Source organism: Paramacrobiotus metropolitanus, unplaced genomic scaffold, assembly GCF_019649055.1.
Source record: "Paramacrobiotus metropolitanus isolate TYO unplaced genomic scaffold, Prichtersi_v1.0 Parri_scaffold0000074, whole genome shotgun sequence".
NCBI lineage: Eukaryota > Metazoa > Tardigrada > Eutardigrada > Parachela > Macrobiotidae > Paramacrobiotus > Paramacrobiotus metropolitanus.
Genome location: NW_026570294.1, coordinates 529,964 through 548,932, shown reverse-complemented (window position 1 = coordinate 548,932; position 18,969 = coordinate 529,964). Strand labels below are relative to the sequence as shown.

Below are 18,969 nucleotides of genomic sequence, written 5' to 3'. Positions count from 1 at the left end.
AATTGCAGTCCGCTTTTTTATTTGTTAATAATACAGCTATCAATTAAACAAATGAAAAACAGAAGCATGACGCAGCATCAACAGACAGCAGAAACAGGCGCCCGAATCACTGAGAACATTTGATCTAAATCAGCCGAAGCTGGTGCCGTTCCCAGGACGGATGCGGCGTTTCCACGCTGGATTTCGATGCTGAACCTCTGGCGCAGATACTCAGTTGCACGTATCTCGCCTGTTTCCTGCCATATCATCTTGCCCAGTTCACTGATCAGCCGAGAGGCTTCCGGTCCGAGTGGTCCTACTGTCTCCACGCCCACTGCACGGAACAGGTGATCCTGGGCGATGTTCTGGTACTTCGCGGTTTTCTTCCGTTCGGCCTGTCCGCTTTGTTTCGTGTTGGATATCGCAAAAACGCCACTCACACTACAGAAGTGTAAGAGACAAGAGACGCGCAGGGCTGTATATTCAAAGTGACCATTTGGATCGCCTTGTTGTATTTCCGCCTCTGACGACAGTTGGAATTCACCACAGGACTAGCGCGAAGGATGGCGATACCTCTGCTAAAAAATACCGGTGGTATGCAGGAAGGTCACGTACGGCAGCTACCGAGTAGGTGAATTTCGCGACACAGCGTGCTGGAACTTCAAAGTATTACGGAAACAAAGCAAAAAATCTGCCAATTAAGGAAATGAACCCATGCTACCTGCCCTGTAGCCGTCTGCCTTACCACTGGTCTACAGAGTACAGCGACTGCATTGTCAATCTTTCTATCTATTTTGTCTAAGGTTCTAGTTCTAACCCGTTGTACGATCACTGTCTACTGTATAAACTATAGAATACGTCGAAATGAAAAACCGCTTTTCCTTGTATTGCGAGCAGTACATGCTGCACTTGCTTACTTCAATTACATATGCACAAAACATGATGTGCCCACTTTTGCTGAAAAATCAGATTTTCGACGATCAGATAACAAATGCGCCTAGAGCAAATGTAGAACTCCACACTTTGCCCATCATTACACAAACTGATATGTTACGTAGTTCTCACAGTCAAGGCCGATTCGTGCATTCTCGTTAGATGTAGTGTTGGCTTAAACGCTCGTCGTTTCTGTGAGCAAACGCTTTCAAAAACGCGCAAAGGTTGGGAAAACTGCAAGTAAGTGATTATACGAGATTACCACTCTTTGTGTATGGTGCAGCTGCTATCTAGTAGGTTCCAAACCAGGGCAGTTCACAACAGCAAGAATTTAACGGTACAACACACAAATCTGCCGCTTTTTATCGTATTCTGGCTTTGTTTAGGTGTACCTTGTGTATACACTTATCTGCTCCTCGAGTCCTCATCTATCATGAGCAAAGACAACATGCGACCGGATTCCGGTAAATTGTACAACTGGTGCTGTTTGAGCAAAACTCAGTGCGCCAGTTACTGCAAATAATATTTTCATGCTAGAGCCGAATGTCAATTCACGTTCCACGAATGCCCCTACGGAAGAGGACCACAAAACATTGCATGACGCGATCTATCTTGGTGATGTTCAGTTGGTACGTCGCCTGTGCTCGGACGACCGCATCAATGTAAACGAAGAAAAAGATGGAGAAATCCCCATTACGACTGGGCTTGCAAATTTTGTCAGCGTCGAAGTTTTCCGCGTACTTCTTCAGTGCCCCCGACTGGAAGTCAACAAGTTGGTCAACACATTTTACGGGCCGATGACTGCAATAATGTTTTCCGCCGCGATTGCGGGCAAAGTCGAAACAACAACGGCTACATTACAGAAAATTGAGTTGTTGGCTTCTCACCCAGATTGTAATCTTGGTTTTCAAGGCCCCCAGGGAGTAACAGTTCTTGAACTGGCTATTACAAGCAACATTCCGGCTGTTGTGCGATGCGTCACCCGCGGAGAAAGAATGCGCAAATATAAACATGTGAACATCGTCAAAGGCTGCCTTTTGGCCTTAAGAAGCGACAACGGAGATGTAATGGAAGCTTTTTTTGAGAGTTTTCCACGCACGCAGAGGATCATACTGTTAGAGAATATAAAAGGTACAGTACGTGCACTGTCATGCAGTACACCTGTTGCACGTGCAAATCGTTAAAAATAACTTCCTGGTGGTATGGTACACAACATTATCCACAGTGCGGGACACTGGTCTCACGCAGAACTCTATCTTACAGTACTCGCTACGGGCTGTATATTGATTCGTGTACTATAGTAATGAATAATGCGAATTATGCGAATAATAGTAACGAATTATACGAATCTCCGATGTTGAATAATGCTAAAATTCATATAGAATTTCGTATTTCAAAAATTTTTTAATTCCATAAATTTAGTCTGAAGAACTTAAAAATGAACGTATTACTAACTGCCAACGTCGAAATTTCATCGGCTTTTTCACTGCAGGCATTATTACATCTGCAGAACATTTTTCAGCGTTTTTGAAGTTTTGATGGACACGAAAATTCATCGGCGCTTTGATATTGATTTTTAAGTATGTTTATTATTTAGTGCTTTATCACAATGCAATGACATACACATTTTCTAAAAATAAAAAATCTGGTATGCGTTTTAGCATTATTCCGAAGCCGCTGATTCGTGTAATGCTTAGCAATAATCAAATTCTAGCAATTTGTATAATGCTTAGGAGTTATACAAATTGTAAAATTTGTATAACTCCAACTGTAAAATGCTTAGCATTATTCCAGATTTCATAGCATTATTCGTATACAAAACTACACTAGCCTACGGCCCTGATTAAGTCTTATCGACGAATATGTTTTGAGGCTAGCTACTAAATTGCTAATAGATTCCCGCTGAACACATTTTGTCCCTTACCAATTTTATGCCGCTCTTGTTTGACTGCCGTCTTGGGTAGAGGGTTTTCGGGAATGCAAATGTTTCGAACTCACAGAAATCCAATGAGGCTTTGTGTAGACGATTAATGCGCATTTTGTTGTTCGTCATTCTAACCAGCCATGAATCAGCAGAATGGTGCTTGCGGAGAATCGGGGTATCCACAACGCTCTTATAAATTTTATCAGCCAGTGTACCGCTCTTTTTCCGCAGAAATGGCTACCAACGGGTTTCTAAGAAGTTTATCCATCGATCCAGATGAGTACCGCTGCTACAACTTGGACTCGATGATTAATAGCCTCAAGTCGCAATCGTTCCAACAGACTAGCCCCGGAACGCCTATGCGGGCCCAAGCAAGCCCGGAAGGTATTAAGTCCCAGCATTTAATATTATAGCCTACTCTAATACGGGCCAGTACGTTCACTTGCAGCTGGCAGGTACATCAATCTGTTAATGGTTGAAAATCTACGTGGGAAAGTAGATTCCTTCAGCAGATCTGAAGAAACGGTATAAATCAAAGCCTCACGTCTTTACGGCTTTGCTGACCACAAGGCGCATTTAATGGCGTAACTGAAGGACTTATTCAACAGTGTATTAACACAATGTTAAAACATTAAAAAATTTTGTATGTACAGTAATGCAATAAATATTTTGTATGCTCCCTGATTTTGTATTTTTGTATGCTCCCTGTGTAAGGCTTTGACGCCTCTCATACCCGCCACATAAGATACGAGTACTTCGTTCATTTTATGGCGTGGGTGTACGAGTTGCTCAATGCTTTTCGTACGTCGAATGTTATCGGTTACTAGAAGACTACAAGCTTGCGCGAAAAACTACAAATAATAAGTGCTTCGTTTTTTCGCAGAAAGCGCGGGCTTCAGCAGTGAATCGAAGGTAGAAACAAACTTTCCGGCATCAAAACTCGCTGATGCGGTTGTCGGGAAGTCTACCGAAATGGGCGAGAACTTTCAACAGCCGGGTACAGGTCTCTTCGCGGCTACCTTCGCAACGTTTGGCAGTGACTGCGAGTACGATTTCAATGCAAACAGTCTAATAAGCTATGGCAGATTTGGAGTTGTGTACAAGGCCACCGTCACAAACCGAGGCAGTTACAAAGGAGACCGAACCGTTGCTGTTAAGCGAGTTCAGCTGCTCAAGAGATCGAGCGACAATGCAGAAGTCAATAAATGGGTGACTTTATTGTCCTTGAATCATAAAAACATTGTGATGTATCACAAAGTGAAAGTCAACCCAGATCTTGTTGAGCTAATGATGGAGTATTGTCCAGGTTGGTGATTAAATTTCGACAAACATTTAATTGCTTTATTGGTCACTTTTTGATGCAGGGGGTGACCTGAACGGCTTCATTAATTCCTTGGATCAAAAGAAGAGACTGGCTTTGCAACAGGTTACATACTTTGCAATGCAGATCGCAGAAGGGTTGTGCTACCTACACGAAAATAATGTAATTCACGGAGATTTAAAACCAGCTAATGTGTTATTGAAGAAGAAGTCAGCAGACGACAGAGTGGACGCCTATAGTTTGTGCATTGGTGACTTGGACGACCGTGTTGTCATGATGCAGAATAAAACATGCTCAAAAGATGTTACACATCTTCGCGGCACACTGCGATACATGTCGCCCGAGATGGTGAAAAAAGTTTTTCAACTAAACGAGGAAGAACCCGGAAGAAAAACCGACATTTGGAGTTTCGGCTGGATCCTTCTTGACCTTGTAGACTGTAATACCGGAAACCAAGAAAAACTACTCCACAAAAACGGAGTTGAAGAACGCTTCTCGGTCAATAACGTTAACGAGTACGCTTTGATGTGGAAAATTGTAGACGGATTTGTTCCACTTGTGAGGACTGATTTAGAAGATTGGGAACCAAAAGCACTGTCGAAAGTCCGCAGTCAGCTTGATATTATAATACAGAAATGTTTCCATGAAAACAGCGACCAGCGATTGACTTCTTCGGCTCTGGTGCACGACCTTGAAGAAATCTAATCGAGATCCATTTTGCTGATATGATCGAGGACTGAAATATCGTGTGTTTTTTCAATGCAGTCTACAACAAGAAATTCCTAACTTTTCGCGCGCCACGCTGTTTCAAGATGTCTTCATAACTAGAAATCGGACGAATAATCCTTATCGCATCACTGCATAATTCTTTTTTTATATCATTGCTTAGCATATGTGTCGAGGTTGAGGGATAATGGAGTATATCTAAAATTCTTGTGTTGAGTGTTCGATTTAAATCAAATAATTATGATGTTTATGATCAACAACCGCTCGTAATTCAGAAGTAATCAGTGCTTTGACAAAGCGTTAATGTGCTCTTTTCAGAATGATTCCAAAAAATTTGCCGCTAAAATTCTTTCGTTCATAAGATAAGAATAACTTGTTGATTCCACGTCTCGCCATTTGAAAACACTGAAGTGAAACACTGAAACTGTTTGGAGCGTGGACAACGGTCAGTTCGTGACTCCTCATCCCAAGGCTCCCGGATTACAACGATGCTGCTAGAACTAGCGCATCCCAACTCGAATTGCTTATGCAGCGCTTCGAGGGACCAAAGTACTGAAGAATTTTAGGCTAAAACAGGTTTTACGAGAACCAGAATCGAGAAAGACCAGATTACTGCGCGGCCAAATTGGACACCCAGTTTATTTAGATCGTCCCGTACGCAAGGAAGAAGAACCAAAACTAGAACTGGATACAGAGACGGTGGGAGCCACGTCAGATATATTTTACAGTAGAGACGTTGCGCGCCATATTTGCCTAATTGCCTCAAGTCGAACTTTTCGTTATTTCGCTGTTTATTAAGTTCGGCAGTTTGTAAGACGCTATTCTCATAAATTATTATTTAACTATGGTTTTACTTTTGACGTTAGGCACACGACCACCACCTGGACGATACAGAGTCGCGACGGCATAAAACTCCACCACGGTCACCGTTCACTTTCTAGCTCACAATCCGTTGACCAACCTGTCTGTCCGGGCTTCTCGCAGCATCACCATGTCGCCGGTATTGACCGCCGTTGAATCTGCTGACCACGGTGAAGCGACATCAGCGCGTGTGTTACGCGGTCATCCGTTACAAGCGGTCGTACACGATGACCAGGCGACGACTGATTCCTTTCCGTTAACCAGCGAAGCTACAATCGGGTTTCGTGCACTGCGAGTGGAATCCAGCACGAAACAGGTAATCAGCGCAGTGGATGCTGTTGCGCTGCAATCTGTTCAAGTCCAGGGTAGCGTTGTCAAGGGAGTTACTCCTCCCCGACCGGCTGTGGAGACGGTGAAGAAGGCGGCCATACCGGGCCGTTTTTCGTACTTCCCGGAATGGCTGTGGGTGACCACTGCCACCGTATCCGTCGGTGTTGTGTTCTTCTCCGCGGGTTTTGTGACCATGCTGGTCCTGGAGAAGACGTGTCCTCATCGGCGCAGACGCTCCGTGACTCACGGTACACACCAAGCGAATTCAAGTTCTGCAACGTGTATGACACGAAAAAAGAAATTACCAGTCTGTTCACAGTATTTTTTGTTTTATGTTGTATATATTTATAATCTCCTTGATGAACCAGGCAGTTTGTAATAGTAACGAATGCGTTTGAGAATTTGAAGGACGAAGTTATAGTTAAGTAATTATGTTTTGCTCTTCTCCAGGTACAGTAGCGCCTTCATCCACTGTTAATTCGACCACAGTGAGCAGGGGGAAAGCGGCGCAAAACTAAAAACCAAAAATTGGCATCGTGTCCTCCATGCTACGCCAGCTGTCTGCTGTCGGCCTTTTGACTCCAGCTCCCTCCTCGCCGATCTGGCCTTGATTATCCAGCAGCGTTACATTCGCACTGTGCAACCCCAGGCTGATTTCCAGTTAATAATGATAATTGAATTCACATTTTTTTGTCTGATCTTTTGTTTTTACAATTGAGATAAAGTTGAAACTAAATAACGCTAATCCTAACGTTTTTCACTGGGCAATGCTGTGGCTTATGAGTACTACAGTATATGCGCTTCGGTTCTGGACAGTGTTATTGTGTCCACTCCAAAAGATCGTAGCGCATAAAGTCGGACTAATTTAATACTCCTATAATCCTATTTATAATGTTAGAATTTGTGCTTGTTAAATGGGATAGCGTGGAAACTGAATGGAGCGCTCAGGAAATGCGGTGGATAGTATTACAGTGAAACGAAAGTTAACGTTTTAATACGGAGTCTCAAAAAGTCACAATCCAGAAAGCCATGCGAGCACGAGTGGATGTAGAATTATTGGGTTTTTAAAGTTTAAATGTAAATGGCATTGGCTTGTACAAGTTGAAAATATAATCAAATCCCTTGTAGAATCAATTACTGATACAAAATACATGTACAATGTTTTCTACATAAAAAATCTGACCCTTCCGTGGGCATAGTGGCGCAACGGTGAATTCATATGAGCTTGCGCGTATACACGCTTTCTTTCTAATATTTTTATTCTCGTACAACGTGCAAACGTACAATGCTGTACCGGGTGGTCGAAAAAAATGGCGGTCTCGTGTTTTTGTCTGTTTCTCGTGGGTCTGTGGTCGGACCGTGAATTGTTTAGACTCATTCAACAGAGAATTTTAAAGGCTATCAAATTAAGAAAAGTTTTTTGAAAAAATTAAACCGGGATCGTTTGCCTTCGTGCAAATCAAGGTCATGTATACAGTAAATTTCTTACCCCATCTCGCCAAACTCAGGACCTCGTGGCATTTCTTTCCCATATGGACTTTTTAAATATCTTCAACTGCTTTTTTGTCTAGAGAAATACATCACTTTTAACAGAAAAGCAGTTGTTGGTATATGTAGCACGTAGCAACGACTGTTATGTTTATGTATTGTCAGCTGATGCAGTTCGATATGCTGAGTCAGTATGCGATAGCGAGCTCGCCAATAAACTAGTAATTCACGACAAACTGGCGTGAAGGTAGTACTAAAAACTCTTACGAATTTATCACGCGCTGATTCACGACGATGACGGACGAAACGACGCTTCCTATCCTGTTAAAGTTCGAGCCCAACAAGATGGCGTGGATGTCTTGGAGGTCACGGTACCAGAACTTCATTAAACTCCAGAAGGTCACCGACGAAGAGGAGCAGAAGCGGGTTCTACTGGATTCATTAGGTGTGGAAGCCTATGAAATGGTACACGCTATGTGCCTGCCGAACGATCCAGCCGACAAGACACTCGCAGAAGTTCTCGCTAAACTCGAAAGGGCATACGTGAAGAAGACACTGAAATCCACCGAATGGGCCAAGTACTTTGTACTGAAGCAGGATACGGGCGAAACTCTTTTGGATTTCGCAAATAAACTCCGCAAAAAGGCCATCCTGTGTAGCTTTCCGGCAGACGTTCTGGAGGACAACATGAAAGCGACCTTTTGAACGGGCTGCAGGGAGAGGCTACCAGGCGACATCTGATGTCGAAGGACTACGACACACTGGATAAAGCTCTGGAGCTGGCGGAACAGTTCGAGCTATCCCAGGCTAGCGCGAAGAAGGCGCCGGGCGGTGTGGATGTAGCAGGCATCAGTGGTGGGCTGAGGCGGAGCGGCGGCCAAAATCGTCAACGCGGAAATCGTCGTGGTATGGGACAGAGAGCGCGTGGCGGCGGAGCAGGCCAGGCCGCGGCGAGCAGTGGTGCGAAGTGCTACGGCTGCGGCAATTCGGGCCACGTCCGGGCAGACTGTTGGGCGAAAGATGTCACCTGCCGCAATTGTAACAAGAAAGGTCACATTGCGAAGATTTGCACTGCGCCCAGACAGAACCAGCAGCGTGGAGACGGACGACGCACAATGCTAGTCGAAGAAGAGTTCGACGTGTTGGCAGTGGAAGCTGCTGGCAGCCAGTCCATACGCATACCGCTGAAGTTGAACGGCACGCTAGTGTCAGCAGTGCTGGATACGGGATCGGGCGTTACCATCGTCACGGCGGAGACGTGGAGGAGGATTGGTTCGCCGCGACTGTCACCGTATACGCAGCCGCTGAGGAGTTTCACTGGCCATGCGCTGACAGTGATCGGAACCGCCACAGTGGACGTACAACGCGCTAGTGTACGGAAGCAGTTGCCGGTGGTGGTAGTGGGCCGTGGTGGCGATGTGATCGGCCGCGACTGGATACGCGCCTTGGATTTGAGCCACATGAGCCTACGCGACCTGCAGGCCAGTGCAGTGTACAGCGTAGCCAGCAGTCTTGAGGAAGTCCTCGACCGGCACAAGGAAGTGTTTCGCGATGAGTTGGGTCACTGCAAGCGGTATAAGGCGCGTCTCCATTTGAAATCGGGGGCACGGCCAGTGTTCTGCAAACCCCGTACAGTGCCTTTCGCGTTCAGAGAGGCGGTCGAGAAGGACCTGGAGCGTTTGGTGGAGCGCGGCATACTCACTCCAGTCGAACACGCCGATTGGGCGGCGCCCATTGTGGGGACGCTGAAGAGGGCTGGAGATGTGCGAACGTGTGCCGATCTAAGCACTGGTCTGAACGACTCGTTAGACGTTCAGAAGTATCCGCTCCCAACGCCTGACGAATTATTCGCCAAGTTAAACGGCGGAGAGAAATTCAGTACCCTGGATCTCGCCGAGGCGTATGCCCAAGTGGAACTGGACGACGACAGTAAACAGCTTGTGGTGATTAATACACACAAGGGACTGTTTCGGTATAACCGACTGCCGTTCGGCGTCGCCAGTGGGCCCAGCATATTCCAGCAAATCATGGAGCAGATTCTCCATGGTTGCGAAGGCGTGGCCATATACCTGGACGATATCATCGTCACCGGCGCCACGGATGAAGAGCACCTGCGAAACCTCGAAAAGGTCATGGCGCGGTTGACAGAACACGGACTGACGCTGAAGCGCAGCAAGTGTCATTTCATGCAGCTGTCTGTGGAGTATTTGGGCTTCATCGTGGACAGTCGTGGCCGCCACATTTCGAGAAATCGTGTGAAGGCGTTGCTGGATATGGGTCCGCCGAAGAACGTAAGTGAACTGCGCGCATTTCTCGGCATGGTCAACCATTATGCCAAATTCGTAAAGAATCTGTCAGCGAAGTGCCATGTATTCCACAACCTCCTGAAAGCTGACGTGACCTGGGCGTGGTCAAAACAATGCGAAGAGCAGTTTGCGGAGCTGAAGCAGGAGATTGCCCGAGCCACGTTCTTGGTGCATTACGACCCGGCGATGCCGCTGATTGTAGCAGCCGACGCATCGCAGTACGGCATTGGAGCGGTGCTGTGTCATCGGTTCCCGGACGGTACGGAAAGACCGATTGCGCACGCATCCCGGAGCCTTAACGCCGCCGAGACCAGATATGGGCAGATTGAGAAGGAAGCTCTCGCCCTGGTCTTCGGGTGCAAGAAATTCCACCAGTATATTGCTGGGAGGGAATTCACCCTGCTGACGGACCACAAGCCGCTGCTGAGCGTGTTTGGAGGCCGAAAAGGGATACCGGTGGTGACCGCGAACCGCCTTCAGCGCTGGGCGTTGATGCTGATGGCGTACAGTTTTGCCATCGAGTATAGGCGAACAGAAGAGTTTGGCCAGGCGGACGGGTTAAGCAGATTACCACTGCATTCCACGGAGCTGACCGAGTTGGGTAACCTGGGAATGGACAGCATAGTCAATGCTGTGCACACGGAGAACGCGGGACGGTTACCAGTGTCGGTAGAAACTGTGGCAAAGGAGACTTGCGCCGATGCGGAGCTCAGCATCGTTCTGGATTACGTCCAGACTGGATGGCCGAGCGTCGTGAGAGAAGGGCTGCGACCGTATAAGCGGCTAGAAAGTGAACTGGTGACAGTGAACGGGTGTCTGTGCTGGGGCACCCGGACGGTGATTCCGAAGAAGCTGCAAGCGCAGATACTGTCGTACCTGCATGAAAGCCACCTTGGAGCGGCAAAGATGAAGGGTGAAGCCCGCGGGTACTGTTGGTGGCCGTCCATGGACCGGGACGTGGAGCGGGTGTCCAAAGCGTGCCGTATATGCACTGAACGTGCTGGAGAAACGGCGAAGGTCCCGCTGTCACAGTGGCCAGTGCCCGTCGGACCATGGAGACGACTCCATGTTGACTTCGCCGGACCGTTCCATGGCACGATGTTGTTCGTCGTGGTCGACGGCATGTCCAAGTGGCCGGAAGTGGTCTCGATGCGACATGCAACCACGGACGCAGTGATTGAGGCTTTGCTGGACATGTTCAGCCACTACGGGCCATGTACTGAGATAGTGTCAGACAACGGCACACAGTTCACGTCCGAGCAGTTCAGCGAATTCTGCCAGCAATACGGCATTAGGCATTTTCGGACGCCACCGGGACATCCCCAATCGAATGGCCAAGCGGAACGCTACGTCCAGACGGTGAAGGACGGCGTCTCCAAGCTCATGGCCGACCAAAAGCGCCTGCCGGTTGCGCTGAGGAGTTCCTCTGGCGCTACCGTAACGCGCCTCACGCAACGACTGGGAAAACGCCAGCCGAGCTGTTTCTGGGTCGGAAGATGCGCTCGACGCTGGATCTGCTAGTCCCTGTGCTGCTGACCACGGCAGAAAAGAACAGGGAGCGCCACCGCCGAAACTTCGACCAGCACACAAGGAAGAAAGACTTCCGGTTGGGTGATTTGGTCCTGGTGCGAGACTATCGCCCAAGCCGTGCAGTGGACTGGATCAGTGGCAAGCTGATTAAGCGCGAAAGCCGGCTGATTTGGGAGGTGCAAGTGAGCGATCTGCTGTGGAGGCGACATGCAAACCAAATACGCCCTCGATTTTGGTTGGAGACGCCGGAACACACGGAAGCAGATACCGGGAATGGTCAAACGGCCGTGGAGACATCGGTAACATTTCCTCCGACGAAAGTAATGGAGAAGACGGTCTCGCCTGCCAGAGCGCGCACGCCGACGTCACCAACGCAGCCGCAATCGGAGGTTAAACCACAGCCCGAGGTGATGGTACAGCCGGAAGTGAAGCCAACTTTTCCGCCCATCACACAGGAACTGACGCTGACGGCACCAGTCGCGCCGCCAAAGGTACAGCCGACAGTTCTACCATCCGGTAAGGTGAAACCACCGAAAGCTGCGAAGCCTGCACAGCCACCGGAGGAATTACGCAGAACTGGAAGAACGAACGCCGGAAAAGCCCCAAAACTGTTGATAAATGAAATGTAATATTTCTTTTTTATTTTGTTGATGGTTTTATGAGTGGGCAACCCACTGGGGGAGATGTAGCACGTAGCAACGACTGTTATGTTTATGTATTGTCAGCTGATGCAGTTCGATATGCTGAGTCAGTATGCGATAGCGAGCTCGCCAATAAACTAGTAATTCACGACAGTATACTGAATGCGCTAGACGAGTTCTGCGGTCAGCGCTGTTTCAAAAGACACATTGCCCTTGCGGAAACATGATTGAATTACAGAAGCTTTGAAAGGGTTGATCCGGAATTTGATTTCAAAAACCCTTTTGGCTGATTTCACGAGATTTATTCGTGCGCCGTCTCTGTCATTCCGCCCACCGGAAAAGTTCTAGAACTTAGGAGCTACTTCTCCGTGTTGCAACTTTCGGCAAATGTTCTCACATCTTTTATTTCTGAATTTTGATTCTTTCTTCCGGTATTTAGCATTAACATACGAATGTTACTGTAATGATTTCGACAGCAAAAGCAATGGCGAAAACGCAGCACTCGTAACCAATTTTTGCCTCTTTAAGAAAATTCAATAGCTTAGTTGAAAGCACATGCATCAGAAGCTGGGAATAGCAAAAGGTGGTGCCATGGTGATGGGAATAGCTATTTTAATTTTAGTAACATACAACACGTCATTTCTGTCATGCAAAATCTTCCCGGGAGTAAAACTACAACATTTTTGTATAAGTACAACAATCGGCACCTTAACGGCGATTGCATTGTGTTATGCTTAAACTTACTTTGAATTTATTACACCAGTACAACTATACAGACACCGGAGAGAGCGGCGGAGGATCGGAAAGGCTACCTTTGGATAGATTACAAGCGATGGAGAAATTGAGTTTGGCGTCTATCCTCCAATTGAAAACTCTTGTTTAAAGGCTCATGTATAATGACGCGACTAGAGCGCCGAAAGGTTTTTCTGCTCGGAAATAAACTACAGTAAACCGAACTAACAGTAACTAACAGTAGGCCCGGAAAGAGTTTTTGGCTCGGGTTTATAGGTGACGCATTTCAAGGTCATAAGAATCTACAGATATCTTCAAACAGTATTCGGGTTTAACTTTCACTACAAGTAATGCTACGCCTGTTGAGTGGCTATTGCTTAAAAAGAATGCATAACGTACAGAGCAATTGTACAAAACTAAGCAATCTAATTATGAACACTCCCTTTACTTGAAAATCATAAAATTGCTGTTCGCTGCTTGACCATACAGCTCCTTTCCGTTTTGTTTAGGCTCTTTCAGACGGAGCTCTAAAAGTTGGTCGAGGAAGTGTGAACGGTAATTTAGTGACCGGTTCTTTAGTTGTGGTGGTAGTTGTAGTGGTAGCTGTATTTTCCTCCTCCTTATGCTTGGAGCTGGGAAGCATTCCTTTCATCAGCTCCTCTTCGCCGATCTGGTCTTGATTATCCAGCAGCGTCACATCGCCGCCCTGGTACAAACGGCTGTTGGAGTAGTCGTACCACTTTGGCGCTTGATTGCAGTCGACATGGTAGAACCAGTCGCAGACCAGTGTAATCTGGTTGAAAATCTAAACAAGGCTTAGTAATAAATAAGAATAAATATCCCCTGTAGATTGTTTCTGTGTTTTGCTATTCTAATGCGGTTATCGGCGTCGAGCATACCGTCATGTTGGGGCACAAATAAGCCGTTTGGTTACCGTTGATATCGCATCGTCGGACAACTGCCATTACAGTAAGTTTCAGTTACCGCATACCACAGTCTAATAGTATGCCGGTTCAAAGCGCTGACCTTGGCATTGATAATCAACATCGGCGTAAAATCCAGGTTTAACCGATCCACAGTCAAAATTACCAGCGGGAGCTTCGCTAAAGTTCGGGTAATCCTGGCCAGCCTTGGCGTTAATATACAAATTGAGCGTATCTTCAGCAGACAGTTGTCCGCGTCCGCTGTTCTGGGCTAAGGCATCCCATACCTTGGGATTTTGATCACCGGCGTCCCGCTTAACCTACAGGATAGCGCACAATTTTTGGTTCATCATCAGCAAAAATACTAATGAAGATTTATAAATTATCAGAGACAATTTGTAATTAGAGAAGAACAGAAAACTTAAGAATTTGCATAGTTGTTAGTTTCTCGCTGTTGTATTTATTTCTTGTGTGTTATTTAAATAATATATATATTCACTGTTTACATTCACTACTCTAGTTAAATAAGAGCAAAGTCGCATAAGGGTCCCGGTATGCCATTACATTAATCAGTAAAAAAAATATTTTTTTGAAACTGAAACTGTTGATGGAAAATGTTTTTCAGATTTGGGAATACTGTAATGAGCGTTCTACATCGTAGTAAATACCAATAGTTCAGGCTATTGATATCGCTTACCTGGCGGGAAAAGGATGATGCTATAAAAGCCATAAAGATAACGAATGATTTCATTGTAACTTATTGTTAAACAATCGTATTCAAACGCTAAATACCAACACTGTTCTTTAAGCTGAAAAAAAATAGCGCAATCAAAGTGGCCTTGTATACAGTAAGTCTGCGTTTATTTCTCATTAGGGCATTTTAATAGTCACCTAGTTCGAAACGGCAATTAATTTAAGTCATCGGAACAGTTAACATCCATTCGTCTGTTTGTCAACGAGCGAAATTTCTCGACCGTCAAATTATTGCTAATTACTGTAATTTGACGGTCGAGTCCGTAACACTAACAACGCGTCGCTGGTGGAGGCTGGACTCCGGATGCGCTGATGTTCATGGCCGGCGCGTGCACCTGTCGATCATGCCTTTTCCAGCTTTACCAACTTTTGCTTTACTTTACTTGAATAACTTTCCTGCATCATGAGAAGGTATAATTATAAAGTTATATATAAGTTGTCGATATATAAATTTGGTAACGTTATTTTAGCTTATCGTTGTTAAGCGAAAACAAAATCATGACCAGGGCTTACGGAGGTCTCTATCTGTTAGCTTGTGCGGCAAGAAAGTCGAAAATGCTTATCACGCCTGGCAAATTCGTTTGTTCGATAACCGCGAACACAGAATATTTTTGCGAGTTACACAGCACTTTTGTACATCTGCTTCGATTACTAAGGCTTAATACGAGTCTACGACTACTAATTTTATTATTAACATACGCATAATATGCATCAACAGAACTGTTGAAACAAATTAAAACAAGAATTTTAGGATTTCGGTAAAATATAATTTAACTGATTATGATCAAGCGTGACGCGACAGTGACTAATGGTAAGACGATCCCTAATTAACAGTTTTAATTGCTCTAGGTTTTGATTACTGTCGCCCAGGGGATGCTGTCATTTGGCATTTCGTCCATTTCCATTGTAACCGTTGCCGTGCTTAATGAGCTTTCTAGATTTTTCTTAGAAGAAGGGTGTCCGTTGGATTTGTTATCCAATGTAGGGGACAACTTGCTAGGTGTTACGGAACCTTTTCCTCTGAGCCAACTGCCCATAAATGCACGCAAGGATTTCCAGTGTTCTTGAGTCCACGCAGGACAACAAAGAGGGCCAAAGACTTTAACGAAATCGTTTCGGTATTTTTGACTGACCATCAAGTAGAGAAAGAAACGCAGTGAATAGTTACACAGTTGTAAGATGGTGCAAATGCGATTGCCGGCAATTTGTGCGGTTACGTGAAAGTAGAACATTTGATAGTTGTCCGCCTCCAATAAACAGGTGTATACGATGTTGGGAAAGGAGGAGAAGAGGTACAGTCCCACGTCGGCCAGCAGGACGATATTGCTGTTGCGGCTCTGTGTTGTGGACTTGGTAGCCTGAATCGAGCGCATTTTACCGACCGCCGAATTCTCTTGTCGTTTGATGGCCGCGATTAGAAAGCTGTCGATCAGCAACACACCAAAAAAATTTCCCAGAATTACTATTGTCTGGAAAGCAACATTGCACAAATTAGTGTAGTGTGACTTCAAGCGTGAAAGAACTTCAAATAAAACTGGCTCGAGCCTTGAACAGCAACAGTATCTGCTATACTTCTATATGGCCCTATGCAAACTATGGTAACGTATTTGTTAATATCGCTAGCAAATCTTGATTAAGGGTGATTCTGTCGTGGTAGTGTTCCATGACCACCAGTGAATTAGGGTAAGCTCATTAGGCGAATGGGTGGAGCTATACCACAACATAAGTAGAAGTGCAGACTGCAGAGTACGCTGCTATGAGTACGTACTGGCGGTTCTATAATCAGTTTCCACATAGGACTACACTCAAGTACAGCAAACCAGCCGCCACGACCTACGTCTATAATGTCTATGGTATCCGTCCACGGAAGTAGCCACTTCAGAATAGCATCCGGAAGTCCATTATTGATATAGCGAATATGCTCTGTGACAAAGCGCTCGGCGTGCAAAATTCCCGCCAAAATGAACAGACCAACTATTACACAACGCGCCGTTAAAGGCCGCACCAGCCACCTAGTCTGCAGTGGACGGAAAACGACCGCAAGGCGTTCCAGGGAAAATGCGATCAGGACCCTGCAAGACAAAGACACATGTGAGGTCATTAAAGGTTAACTTGCATGACGAAAATATGATAACGGGATAACTGCAAACCACAATACCAGTCACTGAAGCACGTGCTCCATTTTTGTGCATAATACACAAACGGATATACGGCGTCAGATGCGTTGTGGTTATACGAAATCTTCGTAATCCTACTGGCAAATGTGTTATACCTCAACAACCGTGCCCACCTAACGGAAAAGAGAAAACATACATCTACATTTGCACTAATATATTTAAAAGCTATTGATATCTGCCTTATTCGAAATTGGTTTTATGACTTGTGTGCTAAATTCATAACTGACACATAAACAAGATCTCCAACCGCCATGGCGGTCATGTAGCAATTAGTGCTGGTCTTCCGTTTTTCGCTAAAGAGAACTGTTAAATTCAGGCTGTTTCCAATTGTGCACAGCGCCAACAGAATCGGATAGCAAACAATGTAGAATAAATTGGCTTTTGCCGAAGCACTGGCGCTCCATGCACCCGTTCCTGGAACATATTTTTGCCATTCGGTTTCAGAAACGTCTGACATGTTCGACGTGAAATTTAAGGTCGTTTCCTGATCGATGCTAGCCAAGGTTGTGTTCAGCAAATATATACGCAGGTTTTCGGCCATGACGTATTGGTTCCGATGAGCCACTTTTCTTTCTCCTGCACCTAGGAGCGTTGTGTAGTAACGATTTAACTCATAATATTATGCTGTCAATGACTTTCAGAATGTGAAGTTTCGCGTATCGGTATAGGTTATAGCTTATACGTGCTTCCAAGTACAGTATCTCTGATGGACAACAGCTGAGAAGAAAATAAGATTTATCCTGAAATACAACAATATCAAAGCAGTCGCCTGGTAAGGTTGGTATTATAAATGTAACGAAAGGGCATTGCGCTCTAATAAATCAAGCGCATAGAATTTGTTTGTTTTACAAACACGTTCTGCCCCAAATGTCCGGGCGGCGCGTGCAGAAGTGTCAAATTACTAAATTAGGTAATAAAAGTATTGAGACAGTTTTTCGTTCTGCTCGATTTTTGTTCGTTTGCACTTAGATTTCAGTAGAACACAAATTACAGTAGAATAATATTATAGCCAAAAATTCCAGAATTCTTAGAATTCTAATACAGATATTTTTATTCCTTAAAATATCTCTTTTTTGTCGTCTGCCTAGTATTCTAAGAGGAGTATTTTTGTCGTCTACCTAGTATTTTTGTTGTCTGCCTAGTATTCTATTCTAGTATTTCTATTAATAAATATCCGCATGAAATTGTCCGAGATTAAAATTGTAACCAAACGGGACCGCTTACAGTTGTTAGTTAAATGCTTGACCTTATGTGCATATGTTTTACAGACAGCGAATAAAACCAGATTTTCTAAATAAAAGGTGAAAATACACCAAAATACAAGCGGCATAACTAAAACACTGAAGCTGCGCGCATCAAGCTCTTACCTGTGCAAATCCTGTTCACAGCTCATCTATCACAAAAATATTTTATCCACATTAAAAAAATGTCTTTCCCTATCAAATCAACGCTGCAGTTTCATTTTCCTGATATTTTGTAATGAGATTATCGGAGTAATGCTAAGTGAACGAAAGCCCACTCAGAACATATCCAAAATATAATTTTACTATGCAGAAAATGTCCGATTACATATATGTACTACTTGAAGTCAAAAATTTGGATTGCTACCTTAATAGGAACTAGAGGAACTTGATAAAATCATGCTTCAAGCCGAATATCAGGTTTGGTTTACTGCCAGCGGGTTACTTTACTGCGAGGTACAATGCAGCATTTGCGTTGTTTCGGTCTGCGGTATTCTTATAAATAAATATACCTAATTAATTGTGCTCCCGACTGATATGATTTACTGTGCCAATAAGATTCTACAGTGCCCGTCCAGAATAACGTTGTCCCTTTTCCCGGTGATTAAGCCGGCTATTCTAATTCTTGCTGAAGCTAGTTTGGACAATGTATAGCTAAAGGTTTCTCGTGATTTTACTACTTAAATTTTAATGGTTAATAGCCGTGACCATAAGAAAAGGCAGTAGGTACTTCCGCTGGCCATTCTTTCGTTGTCTCAGTGCTACCGCTCTCCACTTATGGAGGACTGCGTTTTTTTTGCAGCTCGCTTTAGAATCTAGCTGCTTAATGACACTTGGTTGTACGTCCGACGATAATACACAACAATGAAAATGTCTCCCGGAAATGAAAATAATGTGGACATATAGATATACAGTACGTATGCTAACCTGTGTATGTACTGTAGATGGTGAGACACACTTCGTATTAACCGTACGTGAGCCGAAGAAGCTTTAAGGCTCTTTGTCCACCAGTCGGCTTCGACGAGTAGCCACTGGCAAGAGCAATTATAATTTATAAGTAATTAGTGAACATCCTATTTTCAGAATCGTATACAATGAAGCGCA

At 44.9% G+C, this 18,969-nt stretch overlaps 5 protein-coding genes across 7 annotated transcripts; 3 read left to right on the top strand and 2 right to left on the bottom strand.

Annotated features, from left to right (window-relative positions):
* Positions 1–1,033: 1,033 nt before the first annotated feature.
* LOC129595066 (uncharacterized) lies at positions 1,034–5,153 on the top strand. Of its 2 annotated transcripts, XM_055491974.1 has the most exons (6): positions 1,034–1,152; positions 1,299–1,376; positions 1,450–2,043; positions 3,068–3,220; positions 3,720–4,142; positions 4,201–5,153. In XM_055491974.1, exons 2-6 carry the CDS (start codon positions 1,346–1,348, stop codon positions 4,860–4,862), a joined length of 1,863 nt encoding a protein of 620 aa, XP_055347949.1. In that variant the 5' UTR covers positions 1,034–1,152; positions 1,299–1,345; the 3' UTR covers positions 4,863–5,153. The 2 variants fall into 2 exon arrangements, with proteins under 2 accessions (XP_055347949.1, XP_055347948.1); XM_055491973.1 differs by lacking the exon at positions 1,034–1,152 and having other exon boundaries at positions 1,172–1,376.
* Positions 5,154–5,300: 147 nt separating this feature from the next.
* On the top strand, positions 5,301–6,808 carry LOC129595067 (uncharacterized). Its single transcript, XM_055491975.1, has 3 exons — positions 5,301–5,582; positions 5,750–6,322; positions 6,525–6,808. Exons 2-3 carry the CDS (start codon positions 5,875–5,877, stop codon positions 6,590–6,592), a joined length of 516 nt encoding a protein of 171 aa, XP_055347950.1. The 5' UTR covers positions 5,301–5,582; positions 5,750–5,874; the 3' UTR covers positions 6,593–6,808.
* A 1,494-nt stretch (positions 6,809–8,302) lies between these two features.
* Positions 8,303–12,027, top strand: LOC129595115 (uncharacterized protein K02A2.6-like). Its single transcript, XM_055492029.1, has 2 exons — positions 8,303–11,305; positions 11,365–12,027. The coding sequence occupies exons 1-2, from the start codon at positions 8,303–8,305 to the stop codon at positions 12,025–12,027; spliced, it is 3,666 nt and encodes a 1,221-aa protein (XP_055348004.1).
* A 1,013-nt stretch (positions 12,028–13,040) lies between these two features.
* LOC129595144 (uncharacterized) lies at positions 13,041–14,537 on the bottom strand. The gene is made up of 4 exons (XM_055492060.1): positions 14,392–14,537; positions 13,798–14,014; positions 13,671–13,729; positions 13,041–13,576 (listed from the first exon to the last, which is right to left on the bottom strand). Exons 1-4 carry the CDS (start codon positions 14,443–14,445, stop codon positions 13,277–13,279), a joined length of 630 nt encoding a protein of 209 aa, XP_055348035.1. The 5' UTR covers positions 14,446–14,537; the 3' UTR covers positions 13,041–13,276.
* A 578-nt stretch (positions 14,538–15,115) lies between these two features.
* LOC129595146 (uncharacterized) lies at positions 15,116–18,111 on the bottom strand. 2 transcript variants are annotated; one of them, XM_055492063.1, is made up of 5 exons: positions 17,992–18,111; positions 16,852–17,206; positions 16,720–16,737; positions 16,285–16,519; positions 15,116–15,916 (listed from the first exon to the last, which is right to left on the bottom strand). In XM_055492063.1, exons 2-5 carry the CDS (start codon positions 17,163–17,165, stop codon positions 15,293–15,295), a joined length of 1,191 nt encoding a protein of 396 aa, XP_055348038.1. In that variant the 5' UTR covers positions 17,166–17,206; positions 17,992–18,111; the 3' UTR covers positions 15,116–15,292. The 2 variants fall into 2 exon arrangements, with proteins under 2 accessions (XP_055348038.1, XP_055348037.1); XM_055492062.1 differs by lacking the exon at positions 17,992–18,111 and having other exon boundaries at positions 16,606–16,737; positions 16,852–17,251.
* Positions 18,112–18,969: the final 858 nt, after the last annotated feature.

What these genes read in the sequence shown, in the direction of transcription:
- LOC129595066 (XM_055491973.1), top strand. Translation starts at nt 1,187, where the DNA reads ATGGTGCAGCTGCTATCTAGTAGGTTCCAAACCAGGGCAGTTCACAAC. An exon ending in ACTGTTAGAGAATATAAAAG is followed by an intron (nt 2,044 to 3,067) that starts GTACAGTACGTG and finishes CTTTTTCCGCAG; the next exon opens with AAATGGCTACCAACGGGTTT. An exon ending in AATGATGGAGTATTGTCCAG is followed by an intron (nt 4,143 to 4,200) that starts GTTGGTGATTAA and finishes TTTTTGATGCAG; the next exon opens with GGGGTGACCTGAACGGCTTC.
- LOC129595067 (XM_055491975.1), top strand. Translation starts at nt 5,875, where the DNA reads ATGTCGCCGGTATTGACCGCCGTTGAATCTGCTGACCACGGTGAAGCG. An exon ending in CAGACGCTCCGTGACTCACG is followed by an intron (nt 6,323 to 6,524) that starts GTACACACCAAG and finishes GCTCTTCTCCAG; the next exon opens with GTACAGTAGCGCCTTCATCC.
- LOC129595115 (XM_055492029.1), top strand. Translation starts at nt 8,303, where the DNA reads ATGTCGAAGGACTACGACACACTGGATAAAGCTCTGGAGCTGGCGGAA. An exon ending in GGAGTTCCTCTGGCGCTACC is followed by an intron (nt 11,306 to 11,364) that starts GTAACGCGCCTC and finishes CTGGGTCGGAAG; the next exon opens with ATGCGCTCGACGCTGGATCT.
- LOC129595144 (XM_055492060.1), bottom strand. Translation starts at nt 14,445, where the DNA reads ATGAAATCATTCGTTATCTTTATGGCTTTTATAGCATCATCCTTTTCC. An exon ending in CATCATCCTTTTCCCGCCAG is followed by an intron (nt 14,015 to 14,391) that starts GTAAGCGATATC and finishes GCTATCCTGTAG; the next exon opens with GTTAAGCGGGACGCCGGTGA. An exon ending in TGTTGATTATCAATGCCAAG is followed by an intron (nt 13,730 to 13,797) that starts GTCAGCGCTTTG and finishes CTGTAATGGCAG; the next exon opens with TTGTCCGACGATGCGATATC.
- LOC129595146 (XM_055492062.1), bottom strand. Translation starts at nt 17,165, where the DNA reads ATGGCCGAAAACCTGCGTATATATTTGCTGAACACAACCTTGGCTAGC. An exon ending in AGCACGTGCTTCAGTGACTG is followed by an intron (nt 16,520 to 16,605) that starts GTATTGTGGTTT and finishes TTTGTCTTGCAG; the next exon opens with GGTCCTGATCGCATTTTCCC. An exon ending in ATACCATAGACATTATAGAC is followed by an intron (nt 15,917 to 16,284) that starts GTAGGTCGTGGC and finishes GTTGCTTTCCAG; the next exon opens with ACAATAGTAATTCTGGGAAA.